This window comes from Protopterus annectens, chromosome 4.part0, assembly GCF_019279795.1.
Source record: "Protopterus annectens isolate FY-2018-M chromosome 4.part0, PAN1.0, whole genome shotgun sequence".
Lineage (NCBI taxonomy): Eukaryota > Metazoa > Chordata > Ceratodontiformes > Protopteridae > Protopterus > Protopterus annectens.
The window spans coordinates 1,034,239,205-1,034,258,509 of record NC_056733.1 but is presented as its reverse complement, the minus strand read 5'-3'; the positions used below and the strand labels follow the sequence as shown (position 1 = coordinate 1,034,258,509).

General features: G+C 41.1%; 1 protein-coding gene across 2 annotated transcripts in view; it reads left to right on the top strand.

Moving 5' to 3' along the window:
• Nucleotides 1–19,305, top strand: part of LOC122799721 (protein bicaudal C homolog 1-like) — a 1,306,264-nt gene that overhangs the window by 940,418 nt on the left and 346,541 nt on the right. For both annotated transcript variants that reach the window (XM_044068975.1, XM_044068974.1), the window contains exon 13: nt 316–515. In XM_044068975.1, the coding sequence (XP_043924910.1) occupies nt 316–515 (200 nt within the window). The remainder of the gene's footprint in view (nt 1–315; nt 516–19,305) is intronic.

Genomic DNA, 19,305 nt, shown 5'->3' with positions numbered 1-19,305 from the left:
AGTTGTCATGGCGGTAAGATGCTCCCTTCCTTACAGCTGTACCTTTTCAGGTAAGGGTCTACAATGTAAGAAATTATGGCTTGGATAGTGCAGGTGATTGTCAGTAAGGTAACATACTTTCCTTGTCTTCAGGTAGCCATAAAGTACCTCCCAGACTTAACTGTTGAGATCTTCCCATCACTACTATGCAATAAATCTTGAGTTTGTTATTTAAGTAATCATCTATTTTATTAAAGGTGCTTCTGTTTTGCTTATTTATTTATTACAAACTTGGAATGTACAATAATTTTATATTTATCCTTTTCCATTTCATAGGCAACAGAGGACTTTGCAAACATGTCTTTAGAGGACAGACTAAGCAGTGACAATCTACCAGCTCTTGACAAAACAGAGGTGATAAAAGGTAGTACGGTAATTCCTGGCAGTGCTTCTGAAATCAGTAGAGCACAGAGCCAGGAAAAAAACTCAGACTTTTTAAAGTCTAATACAGCATTGTTGCCAAATTTTAACAAAGAGTAAGTATTACCTGTGTTAAAACACAAAAACACGATGTTATACATGTAATAATGTATTTGTTCACTGTACTGTCTGTCTCTTATTTTTTGATGCTTGTTGCCCCCCCCCCCCCCCCCAGGGCTGTTTGATAGCCTGTCTGACAATTCAGCACATTTTGTATTGCATTATCACCTTGAATAAGAAATGATTTTCATATCTTGCTACTTGCTTCCTTATTCTTTTATTCAGTCAGTCCTCCATGTTCAGTACACACTTTATCCTTTTCAGGCTTGCTGGGGGCTGGAGACTGTTTCAGGTAGCAATAAGAATAAGGTAAGACAAAGTCCTTGACACACCTGAGAGCTAGTTCACCTATTTTCATTTCTTTTGGATGTGAAAGGAAGTGGATGACTTTGCACCAAAGTCACCTTCAGCTGAGTATTGAACTAGTAAAGTAAATGCTGTAAGCCAGGTTAACTGCCGTACCACAGCGCTAGCCTTACCTGCTCATGCTGAATAAAATTATGTTGCTTTTTTTCTCTCCAGGCATTTGTTTTTGCATTGACAAGCTGCCATGGTGGAATATTTAAAAAGACTTGGAACTACTGTATTTAATATAACACTGTAATGAATATACAGTAATCATTCAGAAATGCTGGGCCCTGCACTCCATGGAATTGTTGACAATGAGCACAATAGGAAAACAATGAATCAGTTATGCACCCTTATGTGTCATTATGTACCCCTATGTAACCATAATGTGCCCTTATGCTGTGGACAAAAATGCTTGATTGCTTCATCTGCGTTTCATTGAATTTAAATTGCCTGAAGCTTCAACTGAATAAAAGAAACTGAAGCTTCAGATACATAAAACCTATTTAAAAAAATATGTTGTGGACTTAACCTCTCAAACCACCTTACATATGTATAGTAACTTCATGGTCACATAACTGTGGAGAAAAGAGAAAAACACACAGAGTTACAGACAGCACATAAACAAAAACTGAACTGGCACTGATTTCTAGTAGGACATGTGACTGAGGAGGTCAGCACCAGGGAATTGAACTCAGTAACTTGGAACTTCATCTCCTTTACACTTTACAATGCATAAGGCAGTAGCTTTGATCAGCTGTGAGTTACATAAAATGACAACACACTGTAGCAGCTGTGGATATATGCATTCAGTGTGGATTTCACTGACATTGATGCAGACATGAATTATGTACACTATGTCGGTTACACCACTGTGAACTTCTGTGATACATAGCCATGAATCTAGGTTGTCCATGGTTTCATATAACATACATCTTATTGTCTTGAATGGCATAGAGAGACAGTTAGCACACCACTGTGTAGGAGGCACTCTTCTGTTTGGAAATGAGGGACTATCATTTAGTATATCATTGCTATACATTACAGCAGTGCCAGGCAGCTTAGAAAGCTAGACCCCTAATTGGGAAAAGCCGAAAGACACAACAACTAAGTAGCTATGTGCAGGTAAGATTAGTAAGCTTTATTAAGCGACCTGTCATTGCTGTGCTGAGGTCCACCATGATATCTAGGAGTGATTCGTAAAAGTCTTTCCCTTCATAAGCAAGACAATAGACTGGAGATTATTACCATAATATGATAGAGAGTGAAACTGGTGCTGTATGAGCTCCTCTTGGCTGGTACTTGCCAGCAACACTGTGTGGAGGCAAGCCAGTTTTGTGTGTGGTAGCAGATTTGCTTGCACTTCACTGTAGGGAGCAGCACTGCTGGTAGGGATGTTTCTCCCTGTGCAGCGGAGATGTACGTTTTCTTCTTATTGCTTTTAACAGCACACAGTGCGCTGGGTGACATATTAGTAGGGAAGAGGGATCGCTGCATCGACAAGCAGAGCGCCATCGTGTAGTGCAGCGATGCTGTCCCATTGGTTACTACATCGGGAGAAGCCAGTAGTCCAGTGCTGGTTTCTTAAGTCATGTATGATCCCAAGGGGGTGGTTCACATATGTACTTTGTACATGGAAGGCAGTGCTTACACAAGAGGGCAAGACCACATATTTGTTCTTGCATCATTTTATTCAGATTTTTATAAATTATTCGGGGCTTGGGTATGTAGGTGCCCTGCGCACTAATCCTGTTCCGCTCTGCACCTGTGTTTATGAAGACCAGCCTTAGTAACTGACTTAGAAGGAGATCCCATGGTTTCCACTTTAATTCTTCAGTCTCCCTCTAATGATCATAGGTGCTGCTGAAAAAAAGTATTGACCTGTTAAGCTTTACAGAGCTAAAGCTAATAGGCAGCTGTATAACTTACCAATGCTGCCTTGTTACACACTCATCTGTATGAATGCTCTGTAGTTTGACATGCTACATTTATCTGTTTTGACAAAGTTTAATTGGAACAGTAACATATCTCCATATTAAGTGCTGTAATGGAATATAGGTTATAAAATCAATGCCTGCTAACCACACTTAAGCAGATTCAATTCTGAGATTGGAAATGAAGGAAAAAACGTGAGTGAAGTAGTGGGAAGCTCTTATCTCTATGCAGCAGACTTTGCTCCGTGCACCCCTTAACTGTTATAATGCATTTTAAGATTATATAACCTTACAGTAAGTCATGATGATCAGTTTCATTCACTAACCTAATTCCACTTATGCATCATCTGCTTAAGTGCCATCAATTTCACAACCACGTACCAAGGAAATTTAACTCAAAACAACAAATTTCATTTGAATAACGTCCTTGAAGATATCATTTCCAGGTTTGATGATGATGTGGTGACCCTCCACTGGACCAGTAATCAAGGACCCTCAATCCTCACCACTGGCAACAGTGAGGTACGTTCACTGAGAGGATGACAGGTACACACAATATTTCCAGATGCAGCTCTCTGCATCAAGTGCAATTTCCCTTAAGTGCACACAGAGACCACAGTCGGTCCGGGGATGGTTTCTCCCTCTTTCTCCAGATCCCCAGTAAGACTCCCCACTAGCACAGCTACAGAGTTGCGATCTCAGCTGAATGTCCAAGCCAAGGCCTCCAGCACCCTCGCTATCCAACCAGTTCTTTGTATCCCTGTCCAAATAGCTGACAAACACACTCTTTGAGATTTGATTTGCACACACACACACACACACACACACACACACACACACACACACACACACACACACACACATACATCTGCCTGGGTAAGGCTGCCACAGGTTTACAAGCTATGCTCCCTTCTGCACAGACTATAAGGTAGTAGGTAGTCATGACTGCCACCAGACACTCCTGTCAGCTACCTTAAGGCTCTTCCAAGGGTTCTCAATATCCTGATTGAAATTAAATGTGATTGTATAAATCAATTTGATATACACAAATGACATATAATTATTGGATGGCACAGTGGTGCAGTGGTAGCATTGTTGCCTCACAGCAAGAGGCTCTCCGGTTTGATTCTGGGTGGAGTGCCTTCTGTGCAGAGTCTACATGTCCTCCTTGCATTCGTGTGGGTTTTCTCCGGGTACTCTGGTTTCCTCCCATGTTAGAAAGACATACATCAGGAGTGTTCTCTCTGGGCCTCTGCTGAAAATTGGCTTTATTCCAAGTCGGACTTTCCAGGTAAACAAATGTTAAATAAATTTGCAAAATTCCAGCTAGCTGTGCTGGCTGTACCTCCTTTCATCATAGATGACATGCACAAAAGTAATGCAATACCATTCCCTGCTACAGAGATGCCATGATATTGTGTGTCTCCATTGAAAGTGTTTGATAGTAATGATGCCTGAATATCCTGTGCCTGCAGCAAGGTATGGTGATATTAGATGTTCATTGGCAGTATCCTGCCATACATTGGAATGCTCCTGTTTTTCATCTGAACCTAAAAACTCCCCACAGATATGGCATCTTTACTTACATTTCTCACTGTTGGCATGACATCATGTCCTTGCACTAAAATCCTGCCCCATTTTCATTCATCTATAAAATTCTCCCAGATATGAAGGGGGGGTGTTTGTGTCCTACTTCAGATATGCTCATTTCTCCCACAATGCACAGTAGCAGTGATCATGTTAGGTTGCGTTGTATGTCACGGCATCACTGTGCTACTTGTTTATAGCTGTCAAAGAAGCTGTGACATGGGCAGTAGGGAGATAACTTGGGGTTGTTTGGGAAGGTGGTTATACAACCAAGCATCAACATGTTTCTGAATGCAGCATGCTTTTTAGGTGTAGTCAGTATTTCTGGAATCGTATATTAGCTTCTAGAATGTAGCCTTCTTTCCTGTGGGATTAGCCCTCTCAACCCCCTAAACAGTGCTGTTTAACAAATTATTTCCATAAATCAGAATAAATATGCAATTACTTAGTCAAACCCATGTCATTGCAAAACATGTATGTTGGCATGTATGTGGTGTATGCCTGGATACGCCCATGATAGTTTGTGCTTTGCCATGTATGCCGGCATGTATGTGGTGCATGCCTGGATACACCCATGATAGTTTGTGCTTTACTTCTCTGCATACCAAAATAAAATATCAGAATGGTAGACTCCACATTCATTCTAATATTAAAGAGGGAAAAGTTTAATTGATGAAGACATTTTGGGTTGAACAAGTGATAAAACTCTTGAAATAACTTTAATTTGCTCTACCCATAAAACAAGGGGATATGAAATGAATTTCACTTTGCCAGGAGATAAAAAAAACAGCTAAAAGTAAATTGTATAGAGTATAACTGTATAATAAATAAAGTGAATAAAATGGAAAAAAATGAAAACTGAACTACCTTAATGTGTAGGCAGTATATGCTTTCTTCTAAACAGAGAAGGTAAGTGTTCATTATCCAGAATCCCCCTGTATGCATACGGAGGGACTCTCAAAAGTATGTTTGAATGGTGAAAAGACTTTGATTGCTGCAAACACGTCATTGTTTTTACTGGAGTAAAGTCGCCTGCCTAGGAAGGAGAGCTTGTCCAAACAATGTAGTCATTTTTTTCTGACTGGCTGTCCTGACTCGTAGCTTCATTATTGAACCAAAACCATCATCATTGCAAAAAAATGACATCTTGCTATTGTACCAACTGTTGCCCACTTTTTCAGCACTTTTGTTTTGCTGCACATGGTTCTGGTTGGTCAAATGTAGCTCAATACACATTTAAATGAGATTTATTTTGAATATTTTTTTTCTAATTGTTTTACTGCATTCTTTGCTGGCCATCTATCTTCCCACAACCCAGTCATCCTATTTGTATCTTATTCAGTGGGAACTGGTTATGGGAGGCCAACAAACAGGCACTCATCTGGGTTTTGTTGACCCTATTGCCTCCTGCCCCTGTTACTTCTTGATCCTGGCATTCCTCAATGCTGGACCTATGCACAGATGCAGGCTTTTGAATATGAACAACGTTCTGGCTATAGCATGACATTGCATGTAGAAGTGTATGTAGGTGTGTCCAATGTTCAATGTTCAAGATATTTCAAACTTTATGGCTCTGAAGAAACTTTACTTGAGTTTGCCAACATTTACAACAAAGGTAAATATCTTACTACCAATACAGTCATCCACTGCATCCCTTAAATATCTCCAAACATTCTGTCATTCTAATTCATAATGGTAATCTCTTCCATAGATTACTTGCTATCCCATGGGATGACTTTCTCCAAGAACACTTTTGTAAAGTGGAGAGTTAACATATTCCATTTATTTATTTACCATTTGTGTACCAGGAAAGTCCTACTGGGACAGAGCCCATTTTCAGCAGAGGCCCAGGGATAAATGCTCCAGATGCATGTCTTTAAAATATGGGAGGAAACCGAATCACCTGGAAGAAACCCATAGGAATGCAGGGAGGACATGCAGACTCCGCACAGAAGGCACCCCAGCTGAGAATCAAACCAGAGAACCTCTTGCTCTGAGACAGCAATGCTAACCGCTGCACCAATGCACTGCCCAGTATTGCCAATATAGGCCAGAAATTCCTTGTTCCAGAATAGTTTAACCTAAAATTACTAACACAGCTGCCAGGCAAGAATTTCTGAAACATTTATATATTCAAATAAGGTCATCCAAATTAGACTATAGCTAATTGATTACAATAACATGTCTCTTAGCCTTTCCTTGTAAGTTAGATGGTTGACTCTACTAATCAGTGAACAATTTCTGCATTCTTTTAAGTCTTAATAACTGGTCTTGATTACATTATTCTTCACTGCTGTAAATGCAACATAAAATATCCTTTGTTGCTGAATAACTTTACTGATGATGATATGTAAATTGTTCTCATAAGTAATCCCACTGTCAACCAAAAGTCCTTGATCTTACATTCTCCATTTAGAATAACACAGTTCATGGCATGTGGGGTAAGTTTTTATTTCCAAAAATGATAACTTTTGTTTTGTAAGCATTAAATTCCATAGAACTGCTCTTTAGCCAAAGATATACATTATCAACCAACCTTTGGATCCTGGCTTGATCATTAACAGAAGACACAACTGACCCAATTGTAGAACAATCAGCTAAATCACTGACACAAACTCCCTCTTCTACTGGGAAATAAGGCATAAAAACATTAAACAAAACAGATCTTAAAACTGACACTTGGGTGACTCCCACAGTAGGCAGTCTACTGAAGTAACATCTTCTGCTTTGATTCTAAAAGCTGTGATCATCAGCCAGTTACTAATCTACCTTACAATATACCTACTGACATTTGTATTGTTCGATATTTTGATGATTGAACTATGTTGAACAGAGTTAAAGGCCTTAGAAAGATCCAGAACACTTCATCCTCTGACAAGCCCATGTCCACCTCTTCCCAGAAATCCTTGTACAAGTTAATCAGATTTGACATACAAGGTCTTCCCTTACTGAGGCGATAGTGAAAAAATATTCAAGTCTGGCTTAAGCATCACATTCATTGGCTTATAGAGGACTCATTTAAAATACTTTCCAATAGTACAGGTAAGACTAATTGGTCAACAGTTGTCCACAGTGTTGTTATTACCTCCGGTGTGTATATCCTGCAGTGGACTGGGATTCTGTCCAGGAATGGTTCCATGCCTTACACCAGTTATCTACAAATAATAGGTATCTGTACTATGTGGCTCTTGATAGGATTGAAACAGTCACCAAAGGCACAGATGAGGGTAAGGTGGTTCACACACTTATCTAGATCTTGCCAAGGCTTTCAACATCATCTCCCACTCTGGAATTATAGATATTGGATGGGAAATAGAAACTCCACCCCAGGGATCACTTCTGTGGCTCTGCTCGACAGGGGCACAGGAAAATAATTTTCTTGGGTGGCGAATGCCAGGGTACCTTTTTGGATAGGCTTATATAGGCCCTAGGGCTAATAGCCTAGTACCTACCTATGAACCTGTGAACCTATGAATCACATTTATTTATTTATTTATTTATTTGACATTTGTTGACTGGGTTGGTTGGACTGAGCTAATGCCCTTTTCAGCAGAGGCCTGAGGAGAAAAGGTCCACAGTTATAAACAATAATGTAGTACAATAACTAGAGAATCAAATATTTACAATTACAAGAATTAGAAGAGTACCACAGTTACATACAACAATGTAAATAGAAGATCTCAGGTTTGCAGTTGAAAATGATCAATCAATTTAGGTCAGAAGCCAGAAACCTGCATGACTTTGAAAAGGCAAAAAAGAGCATTTACAGAATAGTTATTTGGTTTACATCAGAAGAAAAGCTGTAAAGGTCATACACTTGTATATTTAGTGTATGAAATTTAATGACAGCCTTTAGTGTCTTGGTACAATTTAAGCATATTATAAACAGTACTGTAGGTAGCAGCGCTGGAGATTTAGCAGTCAGGAGAGAGGGAGTAAGGATGATGCAGGATTGGCAGAGGGGATAGGATGGTGCAGTACTAGCAGAGGGGATAGGATGATGCAGGATTGGCAGAGAGAATAGGATGATGCAGGATTGGCAGAGGGGATAGGATGATGCAGGATTGGCAGAGGGGATAGGATGATGTAGGATTGGCAGAGGGGATAGGATGATGCAGGATTGGCAGAGGGGATAAGATGATGCAGGATTGGCAGAGGGGATAGGATGACGCAGGATTGGCAGAGGAGATAGGATGATGCAGGATTGGCAGAGGGAATAGGATGATGCAGAATTGGCAGAGGGAATAGGATGATGCAGGATTGGCAGAAGGGGATAGGATGATGCCGGATTGTCAGAGGGGATAGGATGATGCAGGATTGGCAGAGGGGATAAGGTGATGCAGGATGAGCAGAGGGGATAGGATGTTGCAGTATTGGCAGAGGGGATAGGATGGTGCAGTACTGGCAGAGGGGGTAGGATGATGCAGTACTGGCAGAAGGGATAAGGTGATGCAGGATGAGCAGAGGGGATAGGATGTTGCAATACTGGCAGAGGGGGTAGGATGATGCAGGATTGGCAGAGGGGATAAGGTGATGCAGGATGACCAGAGAGGATAGGATGTTGCAGTATTGGTAGAGGGGATAGGATGATGCAGGATTGGCAGAGGGGATAGGATGATGCTGGACTGGCAGAGGGGATAGGATGATGCAGGATTGGCAGAGGGGATAGGATGATGCAGGATTGGCAGAGGGGATATGATGATGCAGGATTGGCAGAGGGGATAGGATGATGTAGGATTGGCATAGGGGATAGGATGATGCAGGATTGGCAGAGGGGATAAGATGATGCAGGATTGGCAGAGGGGATAGGATGATGCAGTATTGGCAGAGGGGATAGAATTATGCAGGATTGGCAGAGAGGATAGGATGATGATGCAGTATTGGCAGAGGGGATAGGGTAATGCTACTCAATGCTAGAAGTCTAAATCTCAAAATGCAGTCACTTGAGGCACTCCTTAAAATGGAGAACATCAATATCTGTGCAGTGACTGAGACCTGTTTCAATGCTCCAGAGAGCACCCCTGCACTACCAGGCTATAACTCATACCACACTTTTCGGCCATCTAACCTGGACCGAAACACTAAAGGCAGAGGTGTGTCCATATTCATTAAGGATATCCACACCTCCAGGCTAGGTGCTCAGCATAATGTATCCGAGGTTATCCAAGTGCAACTAACTCTGGGCAAAACTGCAATCCAAATTGTAGCTTGCTACAGATCCCCCACCATGCCCCAGGATTCCCACTCCTCTTTTCTTGATGTACTGGAAAATATTAGGGTTCAACCAAACCCCCTAATAATGGGTGACTTCATCTACCCCACCATTAACTGGGAAAACTACTTGTGTACCAACTCCTTAGCTCAACGCTTTCTGGAATTCATAAACTCCAGTGCCCTGGATCAACTTATCCACACCCCCACCAGGGGCAACAATATCCTAGACCTAGTCATTACCAACATGAGTGACCGGTGCTCCACACCTGAAGTCAACTCCTCGTTGGTTCGATCCGACCATAAGCTAATCACCCTTGATATCCACATCCCGCCCCCACCCCCCATTAAGGAAACCACGGTAAAAAATTTCTCCAAAGCCAACTTTATGCTTCTTAAGACAGAAATGTTGAACTTCATGACACCCATGCAGATAGACAATACAATTACAACTGCTGAATGCTACACAAATGCACTCTGTAAGCACTTACACAAGTGCATGGATCATGCTATCCCAAACAGAACTAACATGCTATCCTCCAAAAAAAGAAAGCCAATCTGGTGGTCTCCTGCCATAAACAAACTGTACAACAGAAGGAAGAAACAGTTGCAAAAGAGAGTAAAATCCCATGAGTGGAGGAGCTCCCTGGTCAGCCTCAGTAAGAAGCTGAGATCCCGTATAAGATCCTCCAAAGCTAGCTACAAAAACAAAATTGCCACTAATTCTAAGGACAACCACAAAGCATTATATAGCTATGTCAAGAATCTCAATGGCAACACCCAGATCTGCTCTGAGTTACAGCACAACGGCACAAAAATTACAGAACCAACTGATTTTGCCAACACCCTGGCAGATAGGTTCAGTGCTAACTTTACTCCCCCCACCCCCTAAAGGGCCCATATCTGTACAGGAAGAATGCAGAGTCCCTGTAATCACAACTACTCAGGTAAAAGCTGCACTCTCTAAAGCAAAAATACAGCTACAATGGGACGGAACAACATCCCAGGCTGCGTTTTACACGAATGTCAGAATGAACTGGCTCCCCACTTAAACAATATGTTCAATAATAGCCTCACATCAGGCTTTGTGCCCACTGAATGGTGCACAGCAACAGTTATCCCACTCCACAAAGGGGGAGCCACCACTAATCCCGGGAACTGTCGACCTATTAGCCTCATGAGCCTGGTCTGCAAGGCCATGAAACGTATCATCATGGAACTTATAAACAAAGACATCGGTAACCTCCAAACTCTGGATCCCACCCAGTTCGGGTTTGTGAAAGGCAGATCATGCCTCCTGAATCTGATCAACATCTTTGAGGCAGTCACCAAAGCCGTAGATGAGGGTAAGGTGGTTCACACAGCCTATCTTGACCTCGCCACGCCTTTCGACACCATCCCCCATTCTGGAATTATAGCTAAACTCACTAAACTAGGTATAAAACCATACATCACAAGATGGGTTGCCAACTGGCTCACTGACAGAATCCATACTGTAAAAGTTGCAGACTCCAAATCTGACCTCAAAGCAGTGACAAGTGGAGTACCACAGGGTTCCATCCTGGGACCTCTCCTGTTTGGTATCTACTTCTCTGAAGTACAGGCTAACAGAGAAGGCCTCTGGCTAACAAAGTTCTCAGATGACTGCAAACTAGGAGCCATAGTCAAGTCCCCAAATGGTATGGACATCCTACAGAAGGGCCTCCCTGAGACAGATGCCTGGTGTCAGAGCCATGGCCTCAAGCTCAGTGCCAAAAAGTGCAGTGTCATACCCTTTGATAAAAACTCTGTACCCATGAACTACCACATAGGCAGAAATCTACTTAACACTGAATGTGTAATAAGAGACCTTGAGACCCAGGTGGAAAGTAGTCTCTCCTTTGATAGTCACATCACCACAGTAGTCAGGAAGTCCTTCTACCTACCACATCTCATCACAAAAGGGTTCTTATCCAGGAAAAAAGAGGTCATTGTTCCCCTCTACTCGACACTCATTATAGAGTACAACGCCCCTTTTGGAATGTACCTCACAAGACATCTGCAGCAGCTGGAAAGGCCACAGCAGTACCTCACAAACAGGATTACTGGCCTCAAACAAATGTCCTACACTGACCACCTCAAAAAACTCCATCTTTACTCCGTAGCATATCGCCTACTCCGAGGTGATTTCTGCCTAACATATAAAGCTATGTCAAACCCAGAGCTGTTGGACATGCTACACCTAAAGAAATCTCAATCCCTCCAAGGTACATGCTCTAGGGACCTAAACCTTGTCACCACAATAAACAGGACATGCTGCAGGGATAAATTCCTGTCCCAGACACTTCCCATACTCCACATACTACCCATCTATGTCGAGCAAAGTTCTTCATTAGCACTCTTCAAGAAAAATCTTGATGAGTGGATGGGAAATAGGAAATACACCCCGTGGATCACTTCTGTGTCTCTGCTCGACAGTGGCACAGGAAAATAACTTTCTTGGGTGGCATAAGCCAGGGAACCTTGTTGGCTAGGCTTACGTAGGCCCTTGGGCCGATAACCTAGTACCTACCTATGAACCTATGAACCTGTTTAGAGAGGCAAGTTGAGACAGGTAGTTTGGATATGTGATGACAGAAGAGATTTTATGTAAGAGGTCAGTAGAGGTAATAAGAGTTAGTGACAGGGTGAGGGTAAACAGTTCAAGGAGGGTGTCTGCAATGGCAGGTCCTAGTGCTATGTAGAAAGTTTTTAAGGGCAGTTTTGAATTGTTGTGGGTGACATATATCTAATGGATAGGGGAAGCTTGTTCCATGAGAGAGGGGAGTAGCTGTAGAGGATTTGACTAAAAGTGCTCTTTGCTTTATATATTTGTAGAATATTTTGGTCAGAGCTTTGGAGTGTTCTAGGAGGGGCATATAAGGAGATAAGTGAGGAGATGTCAGGACAGAAGGAGGGCTTATATAGTATGGAATGTATGGCCTGCATCTGAGAAAGAAGTAGTTGTTGCGGAAATTCTAACCAGTTGAGGACATTAAGAGGAAGGCAGTGATGAGAATTGTTGATTTGAGTAGCAGCAAATCTGACAACATTGTCATACATGATTTATAGTTTAGTTAAGAAATAAGTCTGGGAGGGTGGCCTAATGGTTAAGGTGTTTGCCTTACAAGCACAAGGTGCAGGGTTTGAGTCTCACAAGGGATAATTGGCTAGGCTTACAATGGCTTGCAAAGGCAGTTAGCTTAGTACTAACCTATGTAGGTTGGTGAGGGTTTGTGAATTATAGAAGAGACTAGGGAGAAAATAGGTATGGGAAAGAGAGATTTTAGCCTTGTTTGATATGAATTTTTTGTTTCTATAGAGGAGACCCTATTTTTGATTGGTTTTCTAATCAAGCTGAGCACATGAAGGTCAAATTTTAATTGGTCATCTATGGTGACCCCCTAGAAGTTTAGTATATGATTCAACTGAGACAGTAGTTTTGATAAGGGATACAATAGAAAAAGAAGGTTTTAGGTGGCTGAGAGATTTAGGTAGAAAGAGCAAGAGTTTAGTCTTTTTTTTGGTTTTAAGATTGGCTGGTTGTTGGAAAGCCATTTTTCTATAGAGTTGATGGATTTTTGGGTAAGGATGTTCAACTCAGAGAGGTTATCAGCTGTGGTGACTGTAGAGTCATCAGCATATTGTATGAGAGTTGATTTTGGACAGGAAGTGTACACTAGATTGATAAATATGTTAAATAATAATGGACCTAGTATAGATCCTTGCGGGACTCCCATTTTGACAGAAAGAGCAGGAGATAGAGCAGAAAGCCATTTGACAGATTGCTGTCTGTCAGAAAGGTAGCTGGCAAGCCAGTTGATAGTAGAGCTAGATCAGAGAGTTTGGCAAGTAGCAGGGGGTGGGAGACCCTGTTTAATGCTTTTGAGAGGTCTAGGAATAACCAGGAGACCTCTGGCTAATGAGATAGTATTAGTGAAGGAGATGAGGGCTGCAGAGGTACTATGGTAGGGGCGAAAGTCATGTTGTGATGAAGTAAGGTTTTCTTGGATTAAGTAGTCATGTAATGAAACTGCTCTTTCCAAAGTTTACCTAGCTAGCACTGTTCATCTGATGTCTATATTGTTTCAGTTATAGTTTTACACTATCTCCTTTGAATATCCTTTCAAGTGTCTGCCTGTAGAACATAACAAAGTTTTCCCTATTAGGTCACCCGCTAGGTGACATACATGATTACACTGTCTGCTGGTGGTATACATTAGTGACCGACCTCCACAGTTTTTTCGTCCACTGTCTCTCTTACTGCCATATATCCTTTATGTCTTCTGGCACACAAGGCCTTGTCTTGCTGCCTAGCAGTCATGACTGCGTAGTTTTCTATTTAATTAACTGCAGAGATTCTTCTGCCCTTAATATATAATTTTGTATTTTTTTCACACTGACCCATTTTTATAAAATTTTTAACTATTGTTTCAGTTCTCTAAAATTTCAGGGCACTTATTTTATGAAGCACTGATGTGTCATCTGTAAGAAAGTGAATCTTTTTTGCCTATTTCTTTTTTGATAACTCCTTTGGAAATGCCAGAGATGAATGACCCGGTACTAACCAAGGTGATGTCTTCTTGGTCCCTGTTTTGTCATTAGAATGAGTGGCATTATCCAGAAGTGGCATTACATATTTTGATAATTCGGTGGTGGTGATGCGGTAGCGTTGTCACCTCACAGTAAGACGTTGTCCTGTTTGATTCTCAGCTAGAGCATCTTCTGTGTGGAGACATGCGTGAATGGGCGTACCTTCATTGAAGGTTGTGCATTAGGGCCGGCAACTCGGCACATAAAAATCTACTGCCAATCATTAGCGGACCAAAGTTCCACTGTGGCAACCCCTAACCGGGAAAAGCCGAAAGACACAACAACTTTTTAAACTGTTTCAGCTGTGTGGATCCAACTTGTAGCTTCACTGTCCTTTTCTGTGCAGTATAGGTTCATTGCTTAAGAGCCCTCACAAGCCTAGCCAGTATTACACAATTTTTTCCCTGAATAATAATTCCTAGGGGTTAGAGGTTTGTGCCTATGTCTTTGAGTATTTTACAAACTGCCTCTTTCCATAAAGAACATAGGCACTACCCCAGCAGTGAATTTACGATTCCCCATCCTTTGATCCAAACTGCATTAGAAGAGGGCCAGGGAAAGCTTCTGATTAATGTGAATGATTGATGAGTGGATGGGAGATCGTAGGTTTACCCCGGGTATCACTTCTGTGTCACTGTTAGACAGAGGCACAGTATACTAACCTCGAAAAAGGGCATAGCAAAATAAATTTAAAATGGGTGGCAAAAGCCAAACACATTCTGGCTAGGCTTATAAATGCCCTAGGGCAGATAGCCTAGTATGAACCTATGAACCTATGAACCTATGAATAGGAAACCTTTTCCAGCGAAGAGGTAATCTCTGAGACACGTATCTGTCTGTCCAGCATGTTTGTTTGTTTTTTTTTTGAGTTGCAGACCAGATTTAGATCCCCAGATTGGGTGAACCTCATGCAGTTTGTCTTGTGAATGTGCAACAGCTCCATCAAGACTGGATTTGTGAGTGCCTTGTAGGTCACAAGTAATGGGGGGAGTGCTGCCTAGGCCTGCAAGTAGAACCTCAGTTGCCCCAAAAAGGTACTGAGGAGAATGTTCAGTTAGGTAGGTTCTTATTCCTATGCCTTGTAGGTTAGGCATAGGTCACCCCTTAATAACTGGTAGGAGACAGAGTAAAGGGATAGAGCTTTTAGTATGTCTGCATAGCACATGTTGTTAACACCCTGTATTTTCTTTGTGAGGAACTTCTGAGGTTACTCCAGCTGTTGTAAGTGCCTAGTCAAGTACGTGCCAAATGGAGCATTGTACTTGATTATTTGTCTGATGAGGGTCGAGTACAGTGGAACTATAACTTCCTTGGATCTGGATACCATACCTTTATTTATATGTGCCACATAGAAGGACTTCTTCACCCCTGTGGGCACATGGCAGTCAACGTTCAGGCTACTATCTATCTGTGTTCCCAGATCTGTCACCTCTGAGTCCACTCTTAGGGATATGCTATTACTGTTGTAATTTACAGGGGTAGTTGACTCCCCAGTGGGTATGATTAAGCATTTTTTGCATTTAGTTTTAGGCCACGGCTCTGGCACCAATCATTTATCTGAGTCATACCCTTCTGAAGAATATCTACATACATTGGGAGGTTCAATGATTGCCCCCAACTTGCAGTCTTCAGCAGACTTTGTCAGCCAGAGGCTTTCTACATTAGCCTTGACTTTAGAAAAGTATATTCTGAACAGGAGTGATCATAGTACAATACAGATTATTATATTCATAAACTAGCAGAAAGTATTTGAAGAACTAAGCCAATACAAGAATGGAGAAAGGTGATTCTGCCGATAGGGATGACTGCAATTAGGGATACAGACAATAGACAAGAGGAGGCTGGAATTTATTGGAGATAACTGGCAAAACAACCAAGGTATTGGGAGCAAATAATTAGAGAGGGAAGGGTAATAGAATGGGAGAATGCCAAGAATTTATTTGGACTGCAGGCTAGAGATTGCCTTCCCCATTAAGGATTGATATTAGAGTATAGGCAAAGAGAAAGAAACAGAGAGATCGTAAGCTAATGACCAGCACTGACAGAGTTTTTAGCAGAATCTAGAACAGCAGCTGCTGTTAAAAAAGGAATAATTAGTAGAGCATATAAAATATTGCCTGATAACTATAAGAATCAATCAGAGGAGGTTAGAAAGGATTGGGAAGAGAGATTGGATAAGCAATTCACGAATAAACAATGGGGGGATATATGTATGTCTCCCAAATATGCAACAAAATCTAGAAGATTTAGAATCTTTGCTTGGAAGTGTTTACATAGGTAGTTTTATACCCCAAGCAGACTCCAAAGAATTTTTCCTCAGGCAGACAGCAAATGTTGCAAGTGTGATGGGAAAGAAAGTGATAATTGGGAACATATTTTCTGGGATTGTAAAGAGCTGGCAGACTTCAAAGATTCCCTGCAGACTTCTCTGTCAGAGATACTGGGTGAGCAAATTGGTGCACCTAAGGAAATTATGTTTTGAACTGGGATACAGGATCAGAATTGCCTAGACATATTCAGACCTTGCTGAGGCTAATTATGGTGGCTGCCAAAAAAGCAATTACTTGAAAATGGAAATCAAAGTCTAAACCAACTGTACTAGAAGCAGTGAGAATAGTAACAGAGATAAAACAACTGGAAATGGATCTTTAGAAAAGGGTAGGCGCAAATTTGTGGGAACAATACATGCAGAGGAGGAATGAGGTTTAAAAGAAGACAGGATTTGAATGAGCTATGTAATGTCTGACTGACAATGACTGAATAGATTATAAGTGATGTATAATGTTTGCAGCTAAAATTATGTCAGTATGGTTTGTTTTCATTATATGAATGTATGATTGCCTATGGCATATGTGATAATTTAATAAAGATGTTTCTTGTTTAAAAAAAGCAGTGGTCCTAGCACTGAGCCCTGTGGCACACCACTAGTAACAGGGCTCTTGCTGGATCTGGATTCACCCACTTTAACAATGTTTCATGTTGGAGAGCAGTTTGGGCATCCATCTGGTGGGGCAGGTATTTATACCAGTTTTGTGAGTTTATTATAACACCTGAGCTACGAGCTCGAGAGACTTGAACCTCAGCACTGAAATAAATAGGACATGCTGGAGGGACAGATTCATAACCCAGAGGCTCCCTTCACTCTGGAATATAATCCCAGTCCAGGTTAGGCAGAGTCCCTCATTGACTCTCTTCAAGAGGAATCTTGATGAGTGGATGGGAGATCGTAGGTTTACCCCGGGTATCACTTCTGTGTCACTGTTAGACAGAGGCACAGTATACTAACCTCGAAAAAGGGCATAGCAAAATTCATTTAAAATGGGTGGCGAAAGCCAAACACACTCTGGCTAGGCTTATAAATGGCCTAGGGCAGATAGCCTAGTATGAACCTAAGAACCTATGAGTGGGGAGTGTAGTGTATTTAAATGCAGAACAGCAGCTCTTACTGCAGTTAGAAAATGCAACTTAAAAGTCTAACAAGTGCAGGAAAACAATAAATAGCACAGAAGTCGTTGACAATGTAATAAAAACAAGCACTGAAAGAACAAAATAGTACTTTATTTTGTTTGTCTTGCAAAGAATGGCTTCAGATGTAAGCAAAATATTTCAAAGTCTCTTTTGTCATCACCAAACAGGCATAAAGGAGTTGCTAAAGTCCTCCTAAGCTTTGTTGGCTACCTGGCCTTAAAGTATGTCTCTAATCAGATTTTTGTGAAACGTACCCTCTCGTCTACGTCACTAATGTATGGGCTGTCAAGTGTAATCCTCAGGGTATCATTTTCAGCCTCTAGGACCTGGTATGTTAAATCAGGGCCGGAACACTTTTTCCTTAGGTAGGACCTGTTTCCCCTAATAAACTCAACTCAGCGAACTTTCTGGAACAAGGGCTGTCATAAATAAATTACAACAGGGAGCCTATATATATATATATATATATATATATATATATATATATATATATATATATATATATGGATAGATATAGATATAGATACAGATGGATAATACATATAGATATACATGTACAAAGATATTGATATACATAAGTGTGTCTGTGCATGTGCACATACACACACACACACACACACACACACACACACACACACACACACACACACACACACACACACACACACACATATATATATATATATATATATATATATATATATATATATATATATATATATATATATATATATATATATATATATAATGTGGGTTTACTGAAACCCCTAAATTCTGAAAGATCAGAAGCGTGCATTTCAAAATCCCGAGGTTCGGAGATGTTGAAGTAGTGCTTCTGGTGTTGAGGTTTGTGAATGGATAGGTGGAAAGTCAGGTAAGTATCTATGTTTGAGTGTGTTGTTTAGGGGATTTTGTGTGTGTAAGTGTGTGTTGTGATTGTGATGTGTGTGTGCAAGGGGAATGTAGGTGTGTGGTGGTCGTGTGTTTGTCTGTGTAGTGTGACCTTGGAGTTAGAATATTTAAGTTGGGGGGTGTGGGGGATGAAGGGGGGCTTACCCCCCTCTTTGTATGTAGTGTATGTTAGTGTGTTTGTGATTTGGGTGAAGGTGTGTGTATGTGTGTTGTGTATGTTTAGTGTAGTGTTCGGGATTTTAAATTTCACGCTTCTGGTCTTCCGGTCTTCTCGTCTTTTGGGTATGTGGTGTCGGGATTCCAGGCATCAATATTATGGGTTTTCGGTCTTATGTAGTGAACCCAAATACAATATATATATATATATATATATATTTAGGGTAACCCATTGAATGTCATTTTCTTTGAAGTCTTTATTAACAAACACATAATCTCAAATACACACTTAGTGAAAAAAGTCAAAAACCAAGTGCTCCCCACTTCATCATCCTTGATAACTCAAGTGTACCAACTCTGAGATTGCACAATACCATAAAAAAGGCAAAATTCTGGTAGTTCCACTCAATGGAAGAAAAGCTCCTGCAGTCATAAAAATATAATTCAGCTTAGATCGAAGCACAGGTCATTGGAAAAAAAGACACAAAACTCTCTTTTTTTGCAGGTGGACAAGTGCACACCTTCTGCAACTTATCTCACACATAAGATAGAACAGGTC